General features: G+C 40.1%; 2 protein-coding genes across 2 annotated transcripts in view; one reads left to right on the top strand and one right to left on the bottom strand.

Annotated features, from left to right (window-relative positions):
- The first annotated feature begins 2541 nt into the window (after positions 1–2541).
- Positions 2542–14254, top strand: TMPRSS12 (transmembrane serine protease 12). Its single transcript, XM_073319106.1, is given in 5 exon segments — positions 2542–2837; positions 4534–4732; positions 5988–6259; positions 9266–9408; positions 13441–14254. Coding segments are annotated over 5 exon segments (1137 nt in total). The 5' UTR covers positions 2542–2593; the 3' UTR covers positions 13720–14254.
- A 3299-nt stretch (positions 14255–17553) lies between these two features.
- Positions 17554–24754, bottom strand: part of ATF1 (activating transcription factor 1) — a 32828-nt gene continuing 25627 nt past the window's right edge. The window contains exons 5-8 of the mRNA XM_073319105.2: positions 23763–23893; positions 20358–20540; positions 20093–20252; positions 17554–18842 (exon numbers count right to left, since the gene is read on the bottom strand). Coding sequence (XP_073175206.1) covers positions 18698–18842; positions 20093–20252; positions 20358–20540; positions 23763–23893 — 619 coding nt within the window. The 3' untranslated portion in view covers positions 17554–18697. The remainder of the gene's footprint in view (positions 18843–20092; positions 20253–20357; positions 20541–23762; positions 23894–24754) is intronic.

Raw genomic sequence — 24754 nt, 5'->3', positions numbered from 1 at the left:
ACTGTAATTAATTTACTCACATGTAATTAATGGTCACTCTTAACCAAAGAGCAAGATGTACATTAATCCTGAGATCTCAGTACAAGTAATAACATGACTATACTTCAGTCACCTTAAATTTCTGATTCAGAAGTCAATCCCAGAAGGAACAAAGCCCGTATCTAGACGTCTTTAGAAATAAACATTCTATAGATGTGTGCAGGTAAATTACTGGTTTCAGAGTAACAGCCGTGTTAGTCTGTATTCGCAAAAAGAAAAGGAGTACTTGTGGCACCTTAGAGACTAACCAATCTATTTGAGCATAAGCTTTTGTGAGCTAGAGCTCACTTCATCGGATGTTAGTCTCTAAGGTGCCACAAGTACTCCTTTTCTTTTAGGTAAATTACTATAATTTGGGACACATTAAGTTCCAGTTTGAATGGAAGTACAACAGAATTCTGCCTGGGCCACATATTTCATACCATTGTCCCTTCCACTGTGCATGGTGGACACTAAAAAAAAATTTGGAAAACCCTTCTTCTTAGTTTTACCAACAATGATGTTGCGGAAAAGATTGTCTCAGAGAGGCTGTGTCTATACTAGCCTTTTTTGAGAGGTCTATCTCACTGTTGCACTGCCCCACTTATAGCAATAAGGAGGTACATTAGTGTAGACAGGTCACTAGCATTTTTACCAGTCTGTCTCATCCAAACCTGCTGAAAGCAAGTCTAAATACAGACGCAAAAATACTGGTGAAAACTACTGCTTCCACAGCAGTTATCACCAGTGGAGCTGCCCCGATAACACAACAGTGGGAAATATCACATAAACAACTGGAGTAGTCAAAGCCAAGAAAGAATACTTATTCTTTAACTATTCAGGGAAATAGCTTCCTAAGTATGTTGTTTTATCTTGACAAGTTCCTTCAGATAATCATTAGTTTATTTTCACCACCAAAAGGCAATTGAGACACAACTGTGAAAATAAAGCTTGTGGTGGGAATTGCTTTCTATAAAGTCACATCTTTATTTCCACCCTCTATCTTATAAGGCCTGCTTCTTTCTCTCCTGCCTTGGTTTTGCATCAGTAGTTTGCTTTTACGCACCATAGGCTGGTAGGTAGGTGCTTGACCCTAATAACATATAACCTCCACTCAGCTGCAAAAATGTATTGGCTAGAGGACGCAACATTCGCTAATATTAATCCTTCCCTGCTCTTTTCGTAACAGTTATCGAGCTAGTTTAATATATCTCATGCCATTCAGCTAGCTGAGGTTGTAGTATAAACAATTTAACTATAACTTTGCTACGGCCCTGGAATGTTGGAAGATTTTTTAAGCCTGTGTCAAAGTCTACCACTTGGTGTGATATTTTTATATTGTTAATTACCCAACCAGTCAAATGATTCAGAAATTATGCTGTGAATCAACACTGACAAAACTGAGGTCTAAAGAAAGGTACAATTTTTCCATGGGTGAAATCCTATCCCTAACAAAGTCAATGGGTTCTTTTCCCACTGACTTCAGTGGGGCCAAGATTTCACCCCCTATATGCAGCAATGTCGCCTTTGTATTATGATTGCAGTAGATCTTACAGGCAACAGGAAGCCTTGCTTAATATTTGGATGGGAGAATATCACTGAAACCCCTGCAAAGGTGCAGGGCTCTGGCAGCATGTGTCTCATGATCTTGATCTCTGTTAAGACTTTTTGCTCTTCTACAATTACTGAGAACATTACTGATAAACACTAACCTGTAGCTACTCTGCCCAGTTCTTGCGATGCATGAGTGACTGAAATCCTTATTCCTCTCAGCAGTAGATATATCTTTGCCAAAAAAAAAAAATGACAGGTTTCAGAGTAACAGCCGTGTTAGTCTGTATTCGCAAAAAGAAAAGGAGTACTTGTGGCACCTTAGAGACGAACCAATAAATCGTACGAAAGATGCTCAAATAAATTGGTTCGTCTCTAAGGTGCCACAAGTACTCCTTTTCTTTTTGCAAAAAAAAAATGGTGTGTGTTGTTGAAAAAAGTTGTGGTCCTGTAGCAATGTTATTCTGCGATAGAACCATATTGTTTCTCAGTGGGGAAAAAAGTTACTAGAGTAGTTGACGGAAACAATTTATTGGAGAAATTAAATTAAAACGCAATTTTTAAACTGCAAGTGTGTGTTTTTGTTCTTTTAACTGGAGAATTTTACCTGCCTCTTCCTCTCCTGCCCCCCCCAAGCCACAGACGTCAATTGTTGCGCCCAATTGCTAAGGAGACCCCCATCCCCTCACACCACCCTTCCCCACAGACCTGCCGTCTCCCAAGCCTAGTCACCCTGCTGCTCCCCTTTCCATCAGACCCTGCGCCTCCTTGTCCCCCGCCCGCCCCCACGCTGAACCCTGGTCCCTCTTCTCCCCCGACAGACTCAAGCCCCCTCCTGCCCCAAACTCTGCCCTAGGCCCGATCCTAATGTCCCACTCCCGCCTTTCTACATGGCCGCCACAGCGGAGGCACGCGGCCAGGGCCAGGCGCCTCTCCCTGGTCACGTGGCCAGCAGCCTCGCGCCAGCGGCGCGGGAATAACCGTTGGACGAGAACCAGCCGCCATTTTGTTTGCTCCCAGGACGATGTGGCCGAGCCTCTGTGCCGCCGCCCTGGTGGTGGTGCTGCTGCGAGCGGGCCGCAGCGCCGGGCTCCTGGCCCCGCGGAGCTCCACGAGCAGTAAGGTTCCCGCGGCTGGGAGTTGCGAGAGGCCGGGGGCCGTCGCAGCGGCTTGCGGGGGCCGTGCCTGAGGCACCGCAGAGCCCCAAGCCCCGCACTGCGCGTGCGCACGCTGCCCACTGTCGGAACCAAATTTTCCGTTACTCTTTGGTGCGACTCGAGTGCGCTTGCGCAGAAGTGACCCCCGTCCCCCCCCGAGTTTCCCGGCCCATGAGGCTGCCCGCCAACCTCCCCGTGTCTCTCCAGGGCCGGCTGGGCAGAGCCCTGAGGGGCGGGCGGGCGGGCGGACGGGCGGGAGGGAAGGGCCCAGGCGCCCGCTGCCGTGGGAGGGGCTGGTAGCTTTGGTGCTGTCTCCGCCGCCCGTGCGCTGCACCGGGGGCGCCGCGGTAACACGGAGCGAGAGCGTCAGGCCGCGAAGCTTCCGCCCCTGGCCCGCGCCGGCGGCTGGAGGGCCGGGGGAGAGGAGGAGGTTGTCCCCTGGGAGTATGTCAAGTACTTCAGGCCTCGTCAGGCCCCCACGAGCAGTGCCCACGGCATCACAGGCATGATCGGGACGGTGAAGTTGCTGATCGCCTCAGCCGAGCGGTGCTGCATATGCCACATAAGGGAACCTGCAGGGTGAAATCCAGAGTCAAACTCTGCGGGTTTTGGAGCCCCGTGGTCTGGATGAAGTGTTCTCGCTAGGCTGCTGCGCTGGAAAGGTCTCGGGGGGAATCCCAACATGTGCTGGAAGCCCCTTCCATTCAGCGGTGCTGGAACAATTTGTATAGTAGGGGCACTGAGAGCCGTTGAACTAAAGCGTAAACCATGTATGTGATAGAAAACCCTTCAAGCCCGAGGGTTCCGCGCCCCCCGCCCTGACACCTAGTTCCAGTACCTATGCTTACATTTGGTATCGGTATGGAAAAGAAGGGTGGTCGAGTGGTTAGGGTGCTGTCCTGGGCCATTCAAGCCCTCGCTTAAATTCCCCGCTGTGCCATAGGCTTCATGTGTGATCCACGAGTCACTTAGGGAGCTGCGACTCAGAGACTAGCTGTAAAATGGGGATAATAGTGCTTTCCTATCTTGTGGATGATGCTAAATCCATTACAGTGCTCAGATACTATGGTCATGGGGGCCACATACCTACCTAAGATAGATAGGTATCCTGGGTAGCTGACTCTGTAAGCCAAGCCTGAAGGTAATTCCGAATACATGATAAAATGCTTCATCACCAGAGTAAATACTGTGAGTCCAGAAGGCAGGAATGTCATGTGTTTAGAGTAGGGAACTGGAAACGCAGATGAGCTGGGTTCTGTTGCCAGCCTTGCTGCTGACCTGCTGTGTTATGTTGTTTACCACACCTCAGATAATACTACCCACCCTTTGTAAAGTTCTTTGAAGACCTTGGACATCAATGCAAAGTATAATGTTAAAACTCACTTAAACTTTTCACTGTGAAATAATTTCAAAATTCTTGCATAGCTTTAAAGAAGAGTTTGCACTATTTTTATTAATACTTTTTAATTAATTGTTGGTACAGTCACGTTATATAAGCACAATATCGTATAAGACACCACTACAATACATACCTCTGTGCAACTTTCTGTACATTTCTTAAAGGCAGTTCAACCACTTGCTTAAAGTGAGCCCTATTCAGCAAAAGCACTTAAACATAGATGAAGTGATGGACTTAAGCACACTCTCAAGCACTTTGCTGAACCAGGGCTCTAAATGGGAATGCAAAAACTAGTTGTAATAACATTGGTAAACCTTTTGTAAAACCCATGCAGAAAACACTAGAAATGCACAAAAAATCTTCATATTGCAATCTGAACAATTTAACTTACTGTGTTTTGTTTTGTAGAGTGTGGAGAGCGGGTACTGGTGGATATGATATCAGGACCTCGGATTGTAGGTGGACATGATGCACAGCTCGGAGCATGGCCGTGGCAAGTTAGTCTCCAAGTTTACCAATATGGCATAGGATTTAAACATCTGTGCGGTGGATCTTTAATTGATGAGTATTCAGTGCTGACAGCAGCGCATTGTACTAGAGGACATATGTATGTATTAAATTCTAAACCTCTTCTGTTAAGTTAAGTGTGAGAAAGATATAACTGACCAGAAATGCATCACCTATAACTTCCATAGTGTAATTTTAAATCATATCAGCATTATCCTTGAGCAAAATGGAGGACCAGATACTACACTATGGAAATCAGTGCAAGTTTTGCCAGACTCGCATGGATTGGGTTCTAAGGTTGTACAACAATTACTGAGCAGTAAACGTCTGACTCCTATGTCCCAATATTCCCCAGTGTTGGCATCCACTCGGCTCAGAGGAGCTTAAAACATTCTGTGCAACTTAAGCCCATAAGTAGCCCTCCACCAGAGGGTCTGTAGCTACAGTAATGGTGTTTGGAGATCTCTGCATCCCCAGCATGGGGCTCCACATCAACAGTGCCAACACAGAGGGCAGGCTTAAGAGTAGACTGAGGTTTTCGGCCAACATTTTTCAGGTTTTTGACTAAATGTTGAAATTTCTTCCAGGAATATTTTTTCCCCAATCAGCTTTACTGTTCAGTAACGTACTGCACTAGCAAAATGTTGCAATATTTGGGTAGCAAACATTGCAGGGGATTTTTCAGTTTTTCTAAAGAAAGCAGTACTTCATCTCTTTTTTCTATGAGGTTGTAAAACCTTTATTTAGAAAATACTAAAAGACTATCAGAGGCTAAACTTTCATTTTACAGTACAGTAATAAACGCCTCAAAAGAGGCTTATTAATCTACTTACACATCCTTAGGTCCCCAGAGCTATCTTAAGTTACAATGCATACCTCTCCAGCCCCAGAGCAGCCCAGAATCTAGAAGGTGCAAAGATAGCTTAATGCCACTTTTGCTGTGAGTACTGAGCTGCACCTCTTAGAATCTCACCTCTAGACTTCTTTATTAAAGAGCCTGTTTCTTTTACTGTCAGTATGCCATGCTTCTTTCACTAAGCATTCAACATTTCTATATTAAAAAAAAAAAAATCTGTTTGTATCTTTTCTCCTAAACAACTCACCACTGAGCTCCACAGGCATAGCTGGGCAGCCAAATCTGAATATTAACTGAAAGTATTGATCTGGATTTGCCTTCCAAATATGAGGCAATCTCTCATGAACTTGTCCCAAAAATATTTAATATGGGATTTTCAAAGCATGTTGTCAAATGTGCGTAAGTTGCCAACAAAACAAAACCAATTTTAAAGAATGCAAACAAGTAATTTCTTTATTGTACCACAGATGTAAGAAATTAATTGTTGATTCTCTTTTAGGGACCCATACTACTGGAGGGTTGTGATTGGCCTTCATGATACTTCCAGACCTGAGAGACATACTGTGAAAAGTAGCGTGAGAGAGATTTTTGTCCATTCAGAATTCAGAATACAGACATTTGAAAATGATATTGCATTATTTAAACTATATAAATCTGTAAACTACAATGACTATATTCAGCCCATCTGCTTACCCTTTGTTCACATTCATCTAAACATCAACAACCAAACAGAGTGCTTCATAAGTGGTTGGGGAAGTATTGCAGAGAAAGGTAAAGATTTGCTTGATTTTTTTTTTTTATTAATTAAACTAACTGGTAATCCAAGAGAGAGCTGATTTCAAGTAATGCAAGCTATCAGGGTTCCTTCCCCACTCTGAACTCTGGGGTACAGATGTGGGGACCCGCATGAAAGACCTCCTAAGCTTATTTTTACCAGCTTAGGTTAAAAACTTTCCCAAGGCACAAACTTTGCCTTGTCCTTGAACAGTATGCTACCACTACCAAGTGATTTAGACAAAGAACAGGGAAAGGACCACTTGGAGTTCCTGTTTCCCCAAAATATCCCCCCAAGTCCTTACACACCCTTTCCTGGGGAGGCTTGAGAATAAATAAGATGAGCACAAACCAGCCTTGGATTTTTAAGACCCAAAAAACCCAATCAGATTCTAAAAAATCAGAACTTTACTAGAAGAACAAAAAAAGATAGGAGAACAACTCTGTAAGATCAGAATGGAAGATAATCTTACAGGCAGTCAGATTCAAAACATAGAGAATCCCTCTAGGCAAAACCTTAAGTTACAAAAAGACACAAAAACAGGAATACACATTTCCTCCAGCACGGTGAATTTACAAGCCAAAACAAAGAAAACCTAATGCATTTTCTAGCTAGATTACTTACTAACTTTACAGGAATTGGAGGGCTTGCATCCTTGATCTGTTCCCAGCAAAGGTATCACACAGACAGACAGAAACCTTTTTCCCCCCTCCAGATTTGAAAGTATCTTGTCCCCTCATTGGTCATTTTGGGTCAGGTGCCAGCGAGGGTACCTTAGCTTCTTAACCCTTTACAGGTGAAAGGATTTTGCCTCTGGCCAGGAGGGATTTTATAGCACTGTATACAGAAAGGTGGTTATCCTTCCCTTTATATTTATGACACAAGCTTACTTGCTGTGAAGGCATTATTTAAATGATGTGGTTCTGTTTTAGCTTCAAGGGAAGCTTTTTTGAAACCATCTGTTATTTTTGGCATTTCTTTCCTAGATACTGCTGCCATTCATGCTCTCCTTGGCTTTATTCCAAATGCATCCTCCTTTTAATTACAAAAACCATGATGTACTCCTACTGCCTTCATTTTATACAGAGAAAGAGAGAATTTGATGAAGCATGAAAGTTTTAGTACCTGGAATAACAATACCATTAAAACTCTACCTATGGGCCTCAGGTTATTAGGATTAGGAATGACTTTTTTTTAGGTAAAAAGTCAAAATGAAGAGAACAGAGTATTTTTCAGTGCGACTGAGCCCACTTAAAGGAATCAGCTCTGCTTAGCACAAAACTTGATTGCTTAAAGTGCAGTTCTGCTAATATTGTGAAACTCTGTTAGGTGTTTTTTCACATACAATTTTCAGTTTACAAGTAAAAAGTTATTTTTTCTACCCATCAGCAGCTCAAACTCACAAAAAGGTCTGAAAGTCAAGCTGGATTCAAATCTCCATGTACATCACCTGTAAATCATTCTGCAAGTCAAATTCAGTTATACCCCCACTGAAGGCAACCCAGGGCTGAACAAGTGTAACTGAGGGCATAGTTTGGTCCTTAGTCTTTAGTCAAGGGATAATGTAAAAGAAGGAAGAACTGAACTTGACTTTTAGATTCTCGTTTCAGTTCCCAGACATTAGCACTTAGAAAAACGTTATACTTAGCAACAGTAAATTAGATATAGAAAGTTTGAGGCTATGTAGGGCTCCAAATGAGTAGGGGGGCTGGCAGGTCTGCACAGGATTCTCTCCTCTCCTCTCTAAACACCAATGAGCACAGACTCAGCGTGTAGTAACTTTCGTAGTGGAGCTGCCTCCCTAAGGGAAGATACAAGGGCATCGGGGATCAGATGAGCCTGCGAGACACAACATGGCCCCTGCGCTTTGAAAGTTCTAAGTACTAGTATCTCACATGTTTCTTCAGAGTCAGAAAGGCAGATGTGTCAAATAACACCTTCACCCCCAATCCTGCAATGACTTGCGCATGTTGTCACAGCCATGGTAAAAATCCTCTTGCTGGACACACCAGGCTACTGTCTTTGGCTTCCAGGCCCATGTGCTTCTAAGCTTCTTGAGACTGAACAGAATCCAGGTACTACCTCTGCAGGCCCACACGTAGGGTATAGATCCTCTGTCTCACATCACTTCTGAGCTGAACGCCCAGTCTAACTGCATCAGCTCCATGACTAGTGCCATCTCCCCCAGACTCCCCAGTAGCGTAGCACACTCTTTTCCAGAGTCCCACCTTGTAGGAAACTGGTTTACAGTTTACCTCTTCAGGGACACGATAGTGGAAGCAAACAGACACATTAGATAGCACAAGACAAGAACGATATAGATCCAGACTAAACAATAGAAAACCTGTACACCATTCCCTACCTCACGTTAGTTCACTCTGAGGCTCTGTTTTTTCTAAAACCCATGGCTAAAACCTTTTATTTTTGTTCTGCTTTTGGGGAAATTCCACTCCTTCAGACCCCTGCAGAGAAGTTAGAGAAAATTGGTTCTCCTAGCTTCAGCCAGCCCATTGGCCCATTTGAATGGGCAACCAACACGATTTAAAGACTCTCCTCCATTGTACCAGGTCTGGGAGATATGTAACACAGCCTTGACACAAATGGTACACTGAGACATTCAGTGATAAAGCAAAAAGAAAAGGAGTACTTGTGGCACCTTAGAGACTAACAAATTTATTTGAGGGTAAGCGTTTGTGAGCTACAGCTCACTTCATCGAATGCAGTCAGTGAAGTGAGCTGTAGCTCACAAAAGCTTATGCTCAAATAAATTTGTTAGTCTCTAAGGTGCCACAAGTACTCCCTTTCTTTTTGCGAATACAGACTAACACGACTGCTACTCTGAAACCGATGATAAAGCAGTTTCTTAAAGCCAAATCGTATTCATAAACGTTCTTAATTTTCAGCGCAAGTAGTCGCACTGAACTGAAAATTATGTGCACAAAAATGCTACAATTGTAGTAGCAAAATGGTTCATCTTCTATATGTTCTGTGTTCCATTACAGGTGAAGGCTCACCTATATTACAAGAAGCTCCAGTAGACATTATTCCTTCTGATATTTGTAATGGTTTTGAATGGTATGCAGGGATGATTAATAATAATATGTTTTGTGCTGGCTTGGAATCTGGAGGTATCGATAGCTGTCAGGTAAGACTGGAATTTTCTATTTGTAAATGTACTGTCCCAGCCTTCTGCCATGGAAATCTGACATCAGAACTCTCATTGGCTTCATTGGGACCAGGATTTTGGGCATTAATACAGTAGGAATAATAAACAGAAAACAATGGTCAAGTCAGAAGAGTGAAAGGTATCGGACAAACAAGAGGAAAGAATGATGATTTTAGAGAAAAATAATCTGAATTTAAAAACAGTGATACACAGTAGAAGGAAAGACCAAGTTGACAGAAAGAAGGAAGAACAAAAACAAGACAAATTGTTTATTTATGCAGTGCTTGACATAAAGATGATTACAATAAAATACAAAAGGTTTTATTTATATGTATAAATATGCACAAACGGTGCACATATGTAATTATATAAATATAATGTGTCTGTGTAGCATACATCCACACTAAATCTGTGCATTTAATATAAGTTCATGCTTCTTTGTGTTTGACAAGAAGTACCTATACATGTTGGTGAGCAAAGTGGTTTAGTTGCAAGACTTTCAGAAGTGCTCAGATCTTAGCATCTCCCATTGAGATTAATGGAGAATCTTCACCGCACCAACCTTCAACCCCCCCCCTCATTGAGAACAGTAGGAGCTGCTAGCTGCTGAGCTCTCTTGAAAATCTGGCCCTATGCATATATGGCCCCAGTTTAGTCAATGTGTCTTAGAGAATAAAGACGAAATACAGCAAAGGCAATAGGGAAAGGAGGAAATGAGACAAAAGTTACTAGCACAAAATGAACATCTAGGATTCACTTTTAAGTCACCAGAACCCCTTATATATTAATTTCCTTCTAATTTACCATTGTTTATAATTAATTTTGTGTGTACTATGGGTGTAGTGATGATTTTCACAGCAGTATTGCCCTGATGTTTCAAAGTCTTAATACTATGATTTTGGCATCAAACTGATAAAATTTCATAATTGTATGCAGTGTTGTAGCCGAGTTGCTTGCAGATTATTAGAGAGACAAGATAGGTGAGGTAATATCTTTATTGGACCAACTTCTGTGGGTGAGACAGATGAGCTTTTGAGCTTACACAGAGCTCTTAGATGAAGAACTTTATGTAGCTCAAAAGCTCAACTGTGTCACCCACAGAAGTTGGTGCAATAAAAGATATTACCTTGTCTTGTCTCTCTAGCATTTCATAGTGCTGCTAAAACCAAGTCATAACGCTATTAAATATCATTATTACAACAAGAAAATTGAGTATTTTTGACTTCTCCTACTCTTTACTGAGAGATTCTATTGAAATCTCTTGCACCATTTACTAATTTCAAAACTATACACTAAAGCAATAAATAAGCAAACAAGTATAAAAGGATATTATTACATTTTGTGGTCTGATGATAAGCTGTTGGAGTTCCACTCAATTGGAGTTCCACTCAATTGTGGAGTCACCAAGACTCCTCATTAGTATTATATAATTTTAATAAGAATAGCCATACGGGGTTAGACCAAAGGTCCATCTAGTCCAGTATCCTGTCCTCCAACAGTGGCCAATGCCAGGTGCTTCAGAGGGAATGAACAGAACAGGTAGTCATGAAATGATCCATCCCCTGTCACCCATTCCCAGCTTCTGGCAAAGAGAGGCTAGGGACACTTCAGAGCATGGTTTTGCACCCCTCCCCATCCTGGCTAATAGCCATTGATGGACTTAACTCCATGAACTTATCTAGTTCATTTTGAACCGTTATAGTCTTGGTCTTCACAACATCTTCTGGCAAAGAGTTCACAGGCTGACTCTGCATTTTGTGAAGAAACAGTTCCTTTTGTTTGTTTTAAACTTGCTGCCTATTAATTTCATTTGGTGACCCCTAGTTCTTCCTTATTTATAGGGCCCTACTAAATTCACCGTTGCTTTTGGTCAATTTCATGGTCATAGGATTTTAAAAATCATAAATGTAACGGTTTCAGATACTTAAATGTGAAAGTTCAGAGTGTTGTAGCCGTGGGGGGGGCCACAACCCAAACGGACATCATGGGAGGGTGTCGCAGTACTGCCGCCCTTACTTCTGCGCTGTTGCTGGCACTGCCCTCAGCGCTGGGCAGCCAGAGATCTGCAGCTGCTGGCCGGGCGCTTGGCTCTGAAGGCAACACGACCGCCAACAGAAGTGGAGAAGTGAGGGTGGCATGACACGGGGGGGGGCCTCACTTTTGGGGCTGGCCCTATGGGTGAGCGACGGCCCAGGGTACCATGGTGTGCGTGGGGGTTTCCATGATCACCTCTCCCACACACACAGCCAGCCCAAGGCACCTTTAACTCCTGAGCACCGGGCCCAGAGCCAGGGAGGGGCAGGCCTGCAGGCACCCTGCCTGAGGGCTCCTATCATATGTCAGGCTCCAGCTGCTGGTCCTGGACGGGCTGGTGTGGGATGGGACCTCCTTTTAACCTGCAGGGGCCTCTCCTGGGGCCAGGTCAGACCCACCTCCAGGAACCTCCCCCAGCTGCAGGAAGCAGTGCAGAAATAAGGATGGCATGGTACGGTACTCCTTTATTGCTGTGGTGCTGCCTTCAGAGCTGGGCTGTCACACAGCAGCCGCCCCTTTCCAGCCGCCCAGCTCTGAAGGCAGCGCGGAAGTAAAGGTGGCAATATAGCAATCCCCCCTAGAATCGCCTTGAGACACCCCCCCACCCCATACCCCACTTTTGGTTTGGGACCACCAGTTTGAGAAATGCTGGTCTCCCCTGTGAAAACTGTATAGTATAGGGTAAAGTACACAAAAGACCAGATTTCATGGTCTGTGATGAGTTTTTCATGGCTGTGAATTTGTTAGGGCCCTACTTATTTACTTTCTCCACACCAGTCATGATTTTATAGATCTCTATCATATCCCCCCTTAATCGTCTCTTTTCCAAGCTGAAAAGTCTTAGTCTTAGGGAGGATCCTTACTGTACTGATCTGTTTACACTGCAAGCATGCTATGTAACCAGCTCTCCACATGGAGTACACAGCATGCAGCTTTGTAGCATGGCAGTACCTCTCCATAGAACAGGGGTTCGCAAAGTGGGGGTCGGGACCCCTCAGGGAGTTGTGAGGTTATTACATGGGGGTCACGAGCTGTCAACCTCCACCCGAAGCCCTGCTTTGCCTCCAGCATTTATACTGGTGTTAGATAAAAACGTGTTTTTAATTTATAAGGGGGGGTTTGTACTGAGAGACTTGCTGTGTGAAAAGGGTCACCAGTAAAAAAGTTTGAAAGCTACTGCCATAGAACACTGATTACGATTCAGTTCATGCCATAACTGATACAATGGACCTGGAAGACATTAATAGTAAAACTTAGTCAAAGGAATGTAGAAGTAATAAGACATACCACATACCAGTAGAGGCTGTAGAACTGTCTTATTTACTTCTTCAATGAGGAAGCTGTATTTAACTTGATTTGATTCTTGCTAGTTTTACCATCAGTATTCAAGTCAAAGGGCATGAATTTGCAATAGGACTTCAAGGTTTGGGCCTTAGAGTGCAGATATTGGGCCCGTTAATGTGAAAGACAGGTAGTTTATTTTCTATAATTAAAGATGATAGTGTATTCACAAGCATTCTGTCTACCATCCTATCCACCTTCTTCAGCAGTCTTCCTTTGAACAGGTGATTTGGGAATTGATCAAGCCATTACTGTTTATACAGTGGAACTCAGCATTTATTTGCATATATGCATAATTCAGATAACTGAATTTGAATTCAGTTATTAATTTGTAGATATGTAGCTTAAGGGTGATCTGAATGCTAGAATGTAGACCTGTGGAGGAGATAAATTTTTGAGAACTTTAGTAATATAGACTATAAGAAACCTGTTGTAGGTATGATAGTCTGGCCTGGTTAAGGTTACCAGATGCAAATTTATCATGATTCATCCATATATTTGGGATATAAATTTTTTCTTTTTACCATTAGTAAAAGTTAGATAATAATCTTAATTCTAATGTTCTGTGCCTTAGAATTTCAAAATACTAGAAATAACAATATGGGGTGTGTGTGTGTGTCATTTTTGTCTTGTTAGGGAGATAGCGGTGGACCGTTAGTGTGCTATCACCTAGGTACCAGCAAATATTATCTGATAGGGATTACCAGTTTTGGATTTGGATGTGGCCGACCCAAACTTCCTGGGATCTATGTACGTGTGTCTCGATATAAAAAGTGGATAAGTGCTCATCTTATTAGTGCCACCAGGACCCTGAGCACTACACTTGCTCTGATTCTGTTGACGGTGGGGTGGACAGCGCACTGCCATTTGGTTGCACTAGAGACTTGAGAGGCCTCTCTCAGATTCTCTGCATGACCAGGCAGCCACTCGTGCTTTTTATAAATACGTACCCTTAATGACTGTGGGTAAATGCTCCTTGTTTAGTAAAAGGCATATGGTTTTTCCTTTTCTCTAGCCAACTCACCCATGTGCACATCCTGCCATAAAGCATTTTTTTAAAAATATTATCACAGGTATCATAAGTAAAAACTATTCACAATAGAGAAAGATGCTGTACAATTGCATGAGTATATTCTAGGGGGCTTGAACTTTACAAGCATGATGAAAACCAGCCTGTTTTATAGCATGTTGTTATAAGGTTATAGTTGTTGTTCATTAAATGAAGGACCATGAAAGAAAATGTACATTACAGTGGTTGGCTGGCACAGCACAGTGGTCCCTTGTTTGTTAAGGTAAAGTAGAAAATTCATAATTTAAGAAAATCATAATGTATATTCTAGTCTAGGCTTAAAGGGACGTTGTCATGTAAGTGATTGTTTAATATTGTAACATCTTAGCATCTTTAAAATAAAATGTATTTTCCACCCAGATAGATACAGATTTTGTTTTGTTTGTGGAAAAAACAATTTAACTGTTTCATGTGCTGGCATGTTTGTGCACCAGAATAGTTTGTGCACCATTTCTATAGAACTGTCAGTACAGTTCTATAGAAATAGTTTTGGGATAAAAGGACACCCCCGTCAACTTGAAATCTAGCTAATAAAAATTGTTAAAAGTGGTTTCAGGTAAATACATATGCCCAAGTCCCCTAAAAGTGTTTGTGATTTTACAATCATACTTTTCTGTTTTCATAGAATAGACTATCCGGGTTGGAAGGGACCTCAGGAGGTCATCTAGTCCAACCCCCTGCTCAAAGCAGGACCAATCCCCAACTAAATCATCCCAGCCAGGGCTTTGACAAGCCTGACCTTAAAAACCTCTAAGGAAGGAGATTCCACCACCTCCCTAGATAACGCATTCCAGTGCTTCACCACCCTCCTAGTGACAAAGTTTTTCCTAATATCCAACCTAAACCTCCCCCACTGCAACTTGAGACCATTACTTGTTCTTTCTGAGACTGACACAAACAGGGGGAAATGTCTAACAGACCGCAATGGGTACAGTCCAATTTTCAAGGGAACTTCACCTGTTTCCCCCCTGTATGGTACACTCCAAGCACGCCCAATCAGGTCTCCAGCTGTCCCCTGTCTCTGGGCAGGGACCCTTGTCCAGCTTCCTTCTTATTGGGGGTTTTAGGGCTGCAAACTCCCATCATATACTGTGATAGTCACAGCAAGTCAGTCTGCCTAAAGGCCAGCACCTGTGCTGTGCCATCTCTCTGAGGACAGACACAGCATTTTTACCAGGTACCACACAGCTCTTTCTCAGCAGAGTACATTTATTGTAAGAACAAAAAAGCATACAGAGAAAACATGTACAAACGGATAATAGTTCCTGTATGTATGTTAAAACCTTACCAAAGGTCACCCATCAGTTTTATGGGGCCCTTGTAAGCCAAAGTCTTTCCAACTCCTCCATGAGGATTGTGGCCTCTTTTAGACAGAGGGTTCTGTTTGCTGAATCAAAGTGAAGGCCCTGAGTCAGTTCAAGCTCAGCTTTTTATACAAAAGCCATTTCTTTGAGTATCTCTCTGGAAAACCCAGTTTTAAGCAGTATATCCGAACATCCCATGGGGTGGTGGTTCTCTGGTGTGGTTTACAATCCCCAGGGTAATTACCCTCCACTGTTTTTAGTTCCTGGAGGAGCTGTGATAACCCTCCCCGATAGAGCAGAACACAATAAGACAAAACCATTCATAAATTCAATACAGTGGTCCCCAAAGATACTGCACAGGATTGCAGTATGTGTCACAGGAACTATGCAAAAAGTAAACAGAAAAAAATAATTTTTTTCTCAATCTCTTTCAATTACAGTACTTGTAGGTGTTGATTTTTAACAACAGCAGGTTGAGTGTTTACAGATAGAAGGGGATTATTACAGTTAACTTGTGCTCCCTCTTCTGGAGCAGAGTGTACAGTATTTTCTAGTTGCTGGAGCACTAACAGCAGAGCATACAGTATTTTCTAGTTTCAGGTAGCTGTTGAGGTTTGTTATATAAAAAAAAAAGAGCTGGACCACAGAAGAAACTCTACATCGTGATTTTAAGAGTGATTAAATTTTGGACCAAAGTTACTCAAAAGCAGCCCTTTAACTAAATAAGTTGTGATTCAATAAATGAGGAACATTAGAATTGTATTTTGGGGTCTTTATTATTGAGGTCAAGAGTTGCAAGCACCTATTTATTTCAACAAGTCTTTACAATTCATATGAAATATGTAGCTCTGGAGGTAACTAGACCAATAGTATTCAATGTTACACCCTTTCCAAAATAACTTCCTCCTGAAAAGTAATCACTCAAGGAACAAACCAATGTGACCACTTCATACTTCCACGATAAAGAATATACCTTTGCTGCTTCTTTCCAAACACTACTGCATCAATAGAGTAAAACTGACGGATTTTTTCTCTCTGGCAGTAATAAAAGTCATTCAGCTGCAGAACAGAGCAGGAATCAGCAACCATTTTTTGTACTGTAATGATACTTGCCAGTTCTTTCATTTAAAAAAAAAAAATCCTTTATCACAAAAAAAGAAATTTTAAAAAGAACAGCAATGGCACAAAGTTGGAAGCAAAATACCACAAAGAAGAATTTCAAGTTAGTTTCATTTACAGGAAAGCCATTGCGTAAAGCTTCAATATTGATGGTCCGATTCTGCCTGCAGACCCAAGTCTGTCTCCCTTTGAAGTTATTGAGAATAGTGCATACATATTCAGTGGCAGAGTTTGACCGAGTCCAGTGCTACTGAGGTGCTTATTATCCTGAACTCCCACTGACCTTAATGGAAGTTCTGAGGCACTCAGAACCTCCTAGGATGTCGTCTTTACCCAAGCAGGGTTGAGTGGCAAGCATGCAAGTTTTTCTAGTGCTGGGCAACAAATGCATTTGAAACATTTCATAAAGATTTTTTGACACGAGTAGGAATTCTAATGTATATTTCAGTTCTATTTAAAGCTACTATAAAGCAAACAATATCCCATAATAGCCACATGTTATATTAAACTTTGCAAATACAAAATATTTATCTAACCCACTAACAACTTAGTTGTGGAATTCAGAGTCTGCTCAGTAGGAAGCTCAATATATATAGTAGACTAATTAATAAAATAAATGTTGATAGACCTTATATAAACAACATACAAGGGGAGCAAATACATTTTTAAATTTCATTCAGGACTGAGCTAGTACAACTCACTGGTGGCCTTACCACATTTTAGTAACACAGATCATGGCCCAATTCTCATTGAAATAATGGAAGCAGTATCCAATCCTAACTACAGGAAATAACATATTCACTGTTCATGCAATAATCATTGTCTACACAATATTTTATTTATATTCAAGAGTCCTGATCATGTCAAACATCCTTTAACTTTTACTGGAAAGAAACGGGTCAAAACGATACATACTAGGATCCCCAACAGTATTTTTGTAGTAAGTTCAAGCACGTGCAGTTTTTACTGAATATGGAAAAAAATGCTGATCTGTTTCTTTTTCCCAACAATATTCGTTAGGGTTTATTTTTCAGGTCAGTTGCTTACAAAGACAAAAGTAATTCAAATATTTTCTACTCCAAAGAGAATCTAATTTTACTTTGTGCTAACCCATAAAAATATATAATCAATCTGAGACACAAAATATCTATTTGTTTACTAAAAGGAACTGTATAAACTGTTAAAATATGCATATAAACTCCATTTTAGAATTTGTAAAGGTAATAGTTTACTTATAAAAATATACCAGCCGTTAACTATTTTCAATAGAGCATTTTCTTACAAAGATGCCATTACTTCACAAAATATTGCCTGCCTTACAAAATCAGTCTGGTAATTGTGCACTTTTATTTTTTTAATTTATAAACCCTATATTAGAACCATATTAAACCCTTTGGTATGTATCTTTAGCTTTTTATTTTACTGTTCCTTTTTTTTGGTCTGTAAACTTTTTAATTAAGCATAATATGATCTCCAAACAGAATAAGCAATGCATGTTCAGTTGTATATATAATCAACACACAATTTATTTTTCAATTATAGGTTATCACACCCAGTAACCAAGAACAAAACTATTTAAAAAAAGCATTCTCATGACAACTTTTGTTCAGCTATACCCATTCTGCCAAACTGTTGGTTTAAAGTAATTGAATGTGTTGAATACTCGTAAGAAGTCAACATCTTATTCATGTGCCTTCGACATCTTTCAGGGTTAGGCCTGAAAAATAATTTTCCCATTGCCCTCTGCAAAACCTCTCCAACTTTAACAAACACAACAAACATTTTACAAAAAAAAACAAAACAGAACAAAAAAAACCCCACCTTTAAACAGATTGCCAGCTGAGAAAAGTAAACATAATTTATACTTTTAGCAAAGTATTAGCTTCTCTTTATCTTCTACACCTGAAAGTTAGAATTTACAGGTTGAAATAAAAATATTTACATACAAACAACGGAAAGAAAAGATAAGGATCATAAAACAGTAAGAAATTAAAACCTATACTGGTTATATATGTTGCTAATAATTTTCAACTAATGGCAAGGATTCCATCTTATCCACATTTTAACTGTAATCGAATATTACTGTTGTTACCAAATTAATTTGTAGTTCAGGATATTCAAATTACTTGTCAGATAAAATGTACATGTCCTTTTATTGCCGATGTAACCTTGATTTTAATGATGTTTCCAGTTCTGCCAGCAGGAGTTTTGTTGAGGTTTTCTTGTTTCCTTTTTGTAGTTTGTCACTAACATGTTGTAAATAAAATCTTTATAGTCTTTAAGTTGTGAAATCTAGGTAGAAAAGTTTCATTTTTGACCTTTCATTTAATTTTAAAAAATTCGGTATAAAAAATTCCCCATGGAAATTTAGACAGTCCACAAAAAGTTGTGCCTCCTTTTCTTACACATTTTTATGGCAGTAAAGATCTTTCAAAGTTTTTAGCTCTTCAATTAGAGTTTTGTTTTGATTTTCCAGGACCGCAACTCGATTTTCCAGACATTTAACATATTCTTTCTTCTTTCTACGGCATTCTCGAGCAGCTTCCCTGAAATCAAAAGGCAGAAGTTGTCAATTACTGTATATCATTAGGTGTTCAGTCACTCATGTTTTGCTTTGAATACTGACTCCATCTGAAGCTACCATTCACACCTGGGGAGAAGAAGATCTTTACAGAAAACTAATTTTTCTGTTCACCTCACATGAAAGCATTGACTGATCAAAGAAAATGATCAAAACAAAGCAAAAAACCCTAAACATTTTGTTTTTCTAAAGTTAATGGCCTTTTTACTATGAGCATCAGAAACTTTACAAAGCTGGCTCTATGAGAAACCAAAAATGCAACCCTGGGGTCAAAAATCATTGGTTTCCAGAAAGTTCTGGGTCTCATGTTTCTCAAGAATTAAATGACATGTACTACCCTAGATAATGCACGCAGATGGCACTGGAAGTTTTGCTCTAGAGCAAGTAGATTGAAAGAAAACATATGTCACTATATATGCAGAAAGAAAATTAAAATGAGACATCCTCTATATACACACAAGAGTAGTCTGAATTGAATATTTAACAAAATTAAGGTTAGGGTACTCATAAAGAGGAGGTTTTGTTTACTTACGGGCATTAGCAGAGCAAACTGAAAAACTACAGGGCAGTTCAAGGAATGTGTTAAATATTTGGTTAAGCAAAAACTGGTTAGCTTACAGGAAAAAAAGTTCACTTTTCCCCAAATTTTTCTGGGACAAAATCTTTAGTATGTTTGGGTCTAGCTTTCTGACATTTTCTAGTGACACTGGGTGTAGGATAAATAATACATAGGTGACACAATTACTAAACTTATGTGGGATTCAGAATTTTGGATACATAATTCTAGTTTTCGCTAAAGATCAAGGAATACTGTCAACCTAAAACCAAGAAAAACATTAGAGAGACAAGGTGGGTGAATCTTTTATTGGACCATCTTCTGTTGGTGAGAGAGACAAGCTTTTGAGCTACACAGAGCTCTTCTCAGTTACTTGTCTCTCTAATATTCTGGGACTGACATGGCTATAACAACACTACATTGTTAATTACACAAAATTAAGTGAAAAGAGAGGAAGCTTCTAGTCTTTCATAGTATAGTAGTCGTAAATGTTACTCAGCTATAGCAGGTAAAAATCATTTTCAGACAGAATTGTGATTTTCAAAGGTGACTATACCTTTAATGTATTTGCCATCTGAAGTTATAATTTAGCATGCTGTTTAAGAATCTGATTGCAGCTATGAAGTTGGTTACATAACAGTACATGGAAACTTACATACCTGTTCTTCATGAGCCTTATTTCTCGTTTCAACTGTGGATCATCTGTCTTGGTTGTCTGAGATGTAAGGGTGACAGGAGATGTCATCACTACAGTCTGTGGGAGGGAAGTGGTTGTTGGCGTGGTGCGGATCTGATATGTCTGCATGTCTCCTGATGCAGCTGTTAAGACAGCAGAATAAATTAAATTAAAAGGAAAAAAAATCTTAGAAAGCTACACGTTTACGGGAGACGGTATTCCAAAAGTTTTTTGTAATACATACTCACTCTGCACTACCACCTGGTTGCTGGGCACAAGTATCTGCTGACCATCAGATGTCTGTGCATACTGCAGTATTGTTGTCCCAGGCTGAGTGCCACCAGCATTTGTCATTGTTAATGTCTGCAGACCCTGCACACCATCTGTACCTGAACTGGCCAGCTGCAGTGCTCCGTTTGGGGCAATAGTAACTTCAATGAAAGAGAGAGAAAAAATAGGGTAGATATACAGAAAAGGTTTTCCTTCTGTGTACTGAGTACATTCACTTCCAATAGGCAATCTCCTATCTTAAGTTGGTACTTTAAAAATTAGCCCCAAGATTTGAAGGCCAATTTTGTTCCATCTTTAAAGACTGATTTGACAGTCATGGGGCAGTCAGAGACACTGTTGGGTTAAAACCAAATATTTACAACAAAATGTCCTTACATATGATACTAACATCCAGTAGGCTATTAAAGTGTAAACAACCTAATTTATTTTCCAGGATTTGGGCGGTTTGTTTACTGTTTTGCATTTCACATAGCTTGAAGACTGAAAAGAGACTCATCAGCTTCTGGTCACTTTCAGGCTCATGCAAAAGTGCAAAGTTGCAGTGTTTGGGTTGCAAACATTCAGGGAATACTTAATGTTTAACAAATTGCTTTACACTTCCTCCCCCACAACGCCATGGAAATGTCTACTCGCCTCAGGTTTTATAAAACCTTGCTTATGCACATTTTAAATTTTGGACCAAATTTGACACTTTCAGTTTCACTGCAATAGAGAACATACAGACTAAACTAGCCATGCCAGTTATAGGCTGCACTGGCATGCCAAGCCAAAAGGCTGAGGCTTATTTGCATATATATTTATGCATTTACATAGACTGGCCTGCACCCATGAAAAATTCACTATTGGTAGAAATAGTGCTCCCTTCACTCCTCCCCACCCTCTGCGACTGCCTGAACAGCTCACTGTTGACGGACTAGATTGTGACATTGTCAAGTGGTGAGATTGTGACATCAGTGGTGAGTGACACAGTGGTTTTGGGAGAGGTTGGTGGTAGAAGCAACATACGTTGTAACTATTATATGTGGACATTTTTGTAATTAAAAATAAATGCAGAAAATTTCCATATTTGCCTATATTTTAATTTAGCCCCTAAAAAACCACAGGGGCCTGATTAAAACCAAAAAACCATCAACCAGCAACTCCTGTTATTCTTAATGGGAGGAGAAGTGTCTTTTTCTTAATGGAAGCTGCTGGGTGCTGATCACATTTGAAAATCAGGCCACTTTATTTAAATGCTTACATGGGAGCTGAATTCTTCTGCACTTTTGAAAATCTTGCATACAAAGCTTTTCCTATTTTTAACATAGATATCACAACAAGATGAAATATTAAATCCCCATGTAGTTTACTAATTTACCCAAATTGTTTACATTCTAAACTACTTGAAATTTTCCAGTAGATATTTTCCAAGAATTAAGTGTATTAATTAATTTTCTCCAGGATAAATAAACAAGTTTATAATTCTACAATGTCATTTAAGGGGAAATTCAAGCTTTATTTGATTAAAGAAATTATCCAAGACTATAAAGAAATGTCTTTATTTATGATTTATATGACATTTTACTGTTTTAATCATTTAATGGATAAGTTGCCCCTAGACTACTGTTACCCTGCAGCAAAATACGTTTTTGAAGTGAAGCATGTACTTTGACAATGAACTGAAGATCGAAACTAGCCATGTCAGTCACACACTGCACTGGAACTACTGCATGCTTATCGCATGCAATATAAAAAGAAAGGGAAAAATATATTTTGTTTGTTTTTTTTAACTACAGAATTTCAATTCATTTTTAACTTGCAAACGTTTTGAATCGGACTCAATTTAAAACAGCATGCTTACTTTTAGTAATCCTAGATTTAGTTTGCAAGTAAATATGTTCACAGTTTGGGGTAATAGGGCAGATCATTTGGTCTCTGCCAACAGTTTACACTTCATACACAGTAGGTGCACAGACATGGGGAATTGTTACGTTAAAAGGCCAACAACAAAAGAATACAGACACATTCTAACATCTCTAGCTGGGAGTAGCTGCCATGCAAAGCACGTTCAATCATTTTGACTTGTTAGGCTGGCTAATGGGTAGACAAGATCAACATGGCCTTTGAAATGTTAGATTTAGAGCAAGGAAGTTAAAGGATCCTTCCAGAACTAGAAGGGGGAATGACAGCAGGAACAGAGGACAACAATTGTATGGAACAACTAATTTATTTCCCCAAGCTGATCAAATAATACTTCGTTGAAATGCTGATGTAACTTCCCACCCTGATACTATAATCTGCCACCTTTGAGATTAAAGTAATCACAGGGTAAAAATGACCACGGCCTTGCAAGAAGGGGAGTTCCTGGGACACAGACAGGGGAGGGTGTGTCTCCTGGATGCAATCTGACCAAGGTGGTCAGTGAGGAACAATGTCTTTCTAGAAGGAGGAGGTATCTTCTGTTATTACAGCTAATGGCTAAAGTTAAGGTAAGCCTAGCTAATCTTTTTGCAGTTTCACGACAGCTATGTTATGTATACTGTTTCTTTTGTTTAAATATTATTTACTTTTGCTATACTTAATCTTGTTTTAATTAGATCAGTTGTAGTCTTGGACTATTGTTTTGGGGCATTTCATGCATATCATGGCAGAGAGAATACCTTCAAGAAGAAGGAAAGGCTGTCTGGAGCTGCAACCCACTTTGAGTTCTCAGTCAGAAGAGCACAGACTAAAGGAGTCCTTTCCAATAAGGTGTGCCATTTGCAAGGATGAGGGCATAAGGAAAACACCTAAGCACCATGGAGGAGAACCAAGTTGAAAGGGATGCAAGTTCCAGATCTTATAGGAAAAGCACTACAGCAAACAATTAATCATGACAATTACTAAAAAAGTTTAATAAGTTATATTAGAAAGGAAGAAATTAATCGGAGAGGAAAGTTGGTCTTGTGATTAAGGCACTGAACTGAGAGTCAAGAAATCTGGGTGAAATTCCTGGCTCTTCCATCAGCTTCCTATGTGACATAGGCCAAGTCACTTCAGCTCTCTCTGCCTCACGTCCCCATCCGTAAAATAGGGATATTACTACCTTATTCCCACTCTTTGATTCTACTTATATGGTAAGCTCTTTGGGACAAGGATGGTCCGTCTCTTACTATGTGGATGTACAACACCTAGTACAATGGAGCCTTGATCTCACCATGGGCAACTAGCCACTACTATAATTCCAACAAATAATGATAACTGGAATAGCTATCATTTGTACTGCCAATCCTTCCACAAGCTCATCTTCATGTCAAATATATGAGATACAATATAAACTTTCCCCCAAATAGTTTTGTGTAACAGAAATATGTCTAGTTGGGTGTGTATTTAATATAACATACTGTACTGTCCACTGCTGGTCTGGTAGATAGGTGTGGGAACAGACATAGAGGTGACAGTAGAGACACCAGGACTTTCATCATCTCCTTTTCTATCTCGTGCGTCTTCGGACGAAAGATCTTTCAAGATTTTTCTATGGAAAAAAAATTTCTTCATTAGCACTTGTGAAAGAAAAAGATGGCAATCTGGTTGGCAATTACTCCTTTGAGTACAAATTTTAACAATGTTGCAGGCAAGTTTTGCTGGTAAATACTTTTCCACCGGTGACAATTTTTAAATTAATCAAACTACAAATGTAACAGAGATAGAGCACCTAAAACCAACATAGTTACAGAAACATGCTGCTAACACACATAGCTGATAACCTTTAATAGCATTACACACATTGTTACATACAAAAGATAAATCCTAGCTTGTGGTTGGCTGAAAAAAAGTCAGGTCACAAGTCAGTAAATTTGTACTGTTACCTCCTCAGAGGTAATTTGCGTTTATATTTACATAACATGACCTCCTCAGAGGTCAACAATCCTGAAGTTTGGATCCATGTTAACCAATTGGACTGCATATGCAAATAGGGATCACATTAGGTTCCATTTATAATATCTTATAAAAGATTAATAAATTACGATTTTTTTTAATGGCTAATCAATTGTTATAGATTGCTATAGAGTCTGACAGATCAACAGGTTACTTATAACCATCTAGAACACTCATGTCTGTAACAAGCTTATAATATCTATTAATAATTTATTAACCCTTTATAAATGGAACCTTAATATTAAGTGTGACCCAAATATGTACATCTTTACTGGCTGCAGCTGTGTTCGGTCAAAACTACTATTGTTTACTCTGGAAGAGCCAATCAGAAAGCATGTACCCATCTCTGCTTCCTGACTGAATCACCACGCATTAATAGCTACTTTTCTGCTTGTTTAACTTTTTAAACAATTCATGCCCTTAATTAAGAGATTTCTAGGCATTTTGATGACTATAT

This window comes from Lepidochelys kempii, chromosome 20, assembly GCF_965140285.1.
Source record: "Lepidochelys kempii isolate rLepKem1 chromosome 20, rLepKem1.hap1, whole genome shotgun sequence".
NCBI classification, from domain to species: domain Eukaryota; kingdom Metazoa; phylum Chordata; order Testudines; family Cheloniidae; genus Lepidochelys; species Lepidochelys kempii.
Note: the sequence above shows the minus strand (reverse complement) of the source record. Positions and strands in the feature narration are given on the sequence as shown.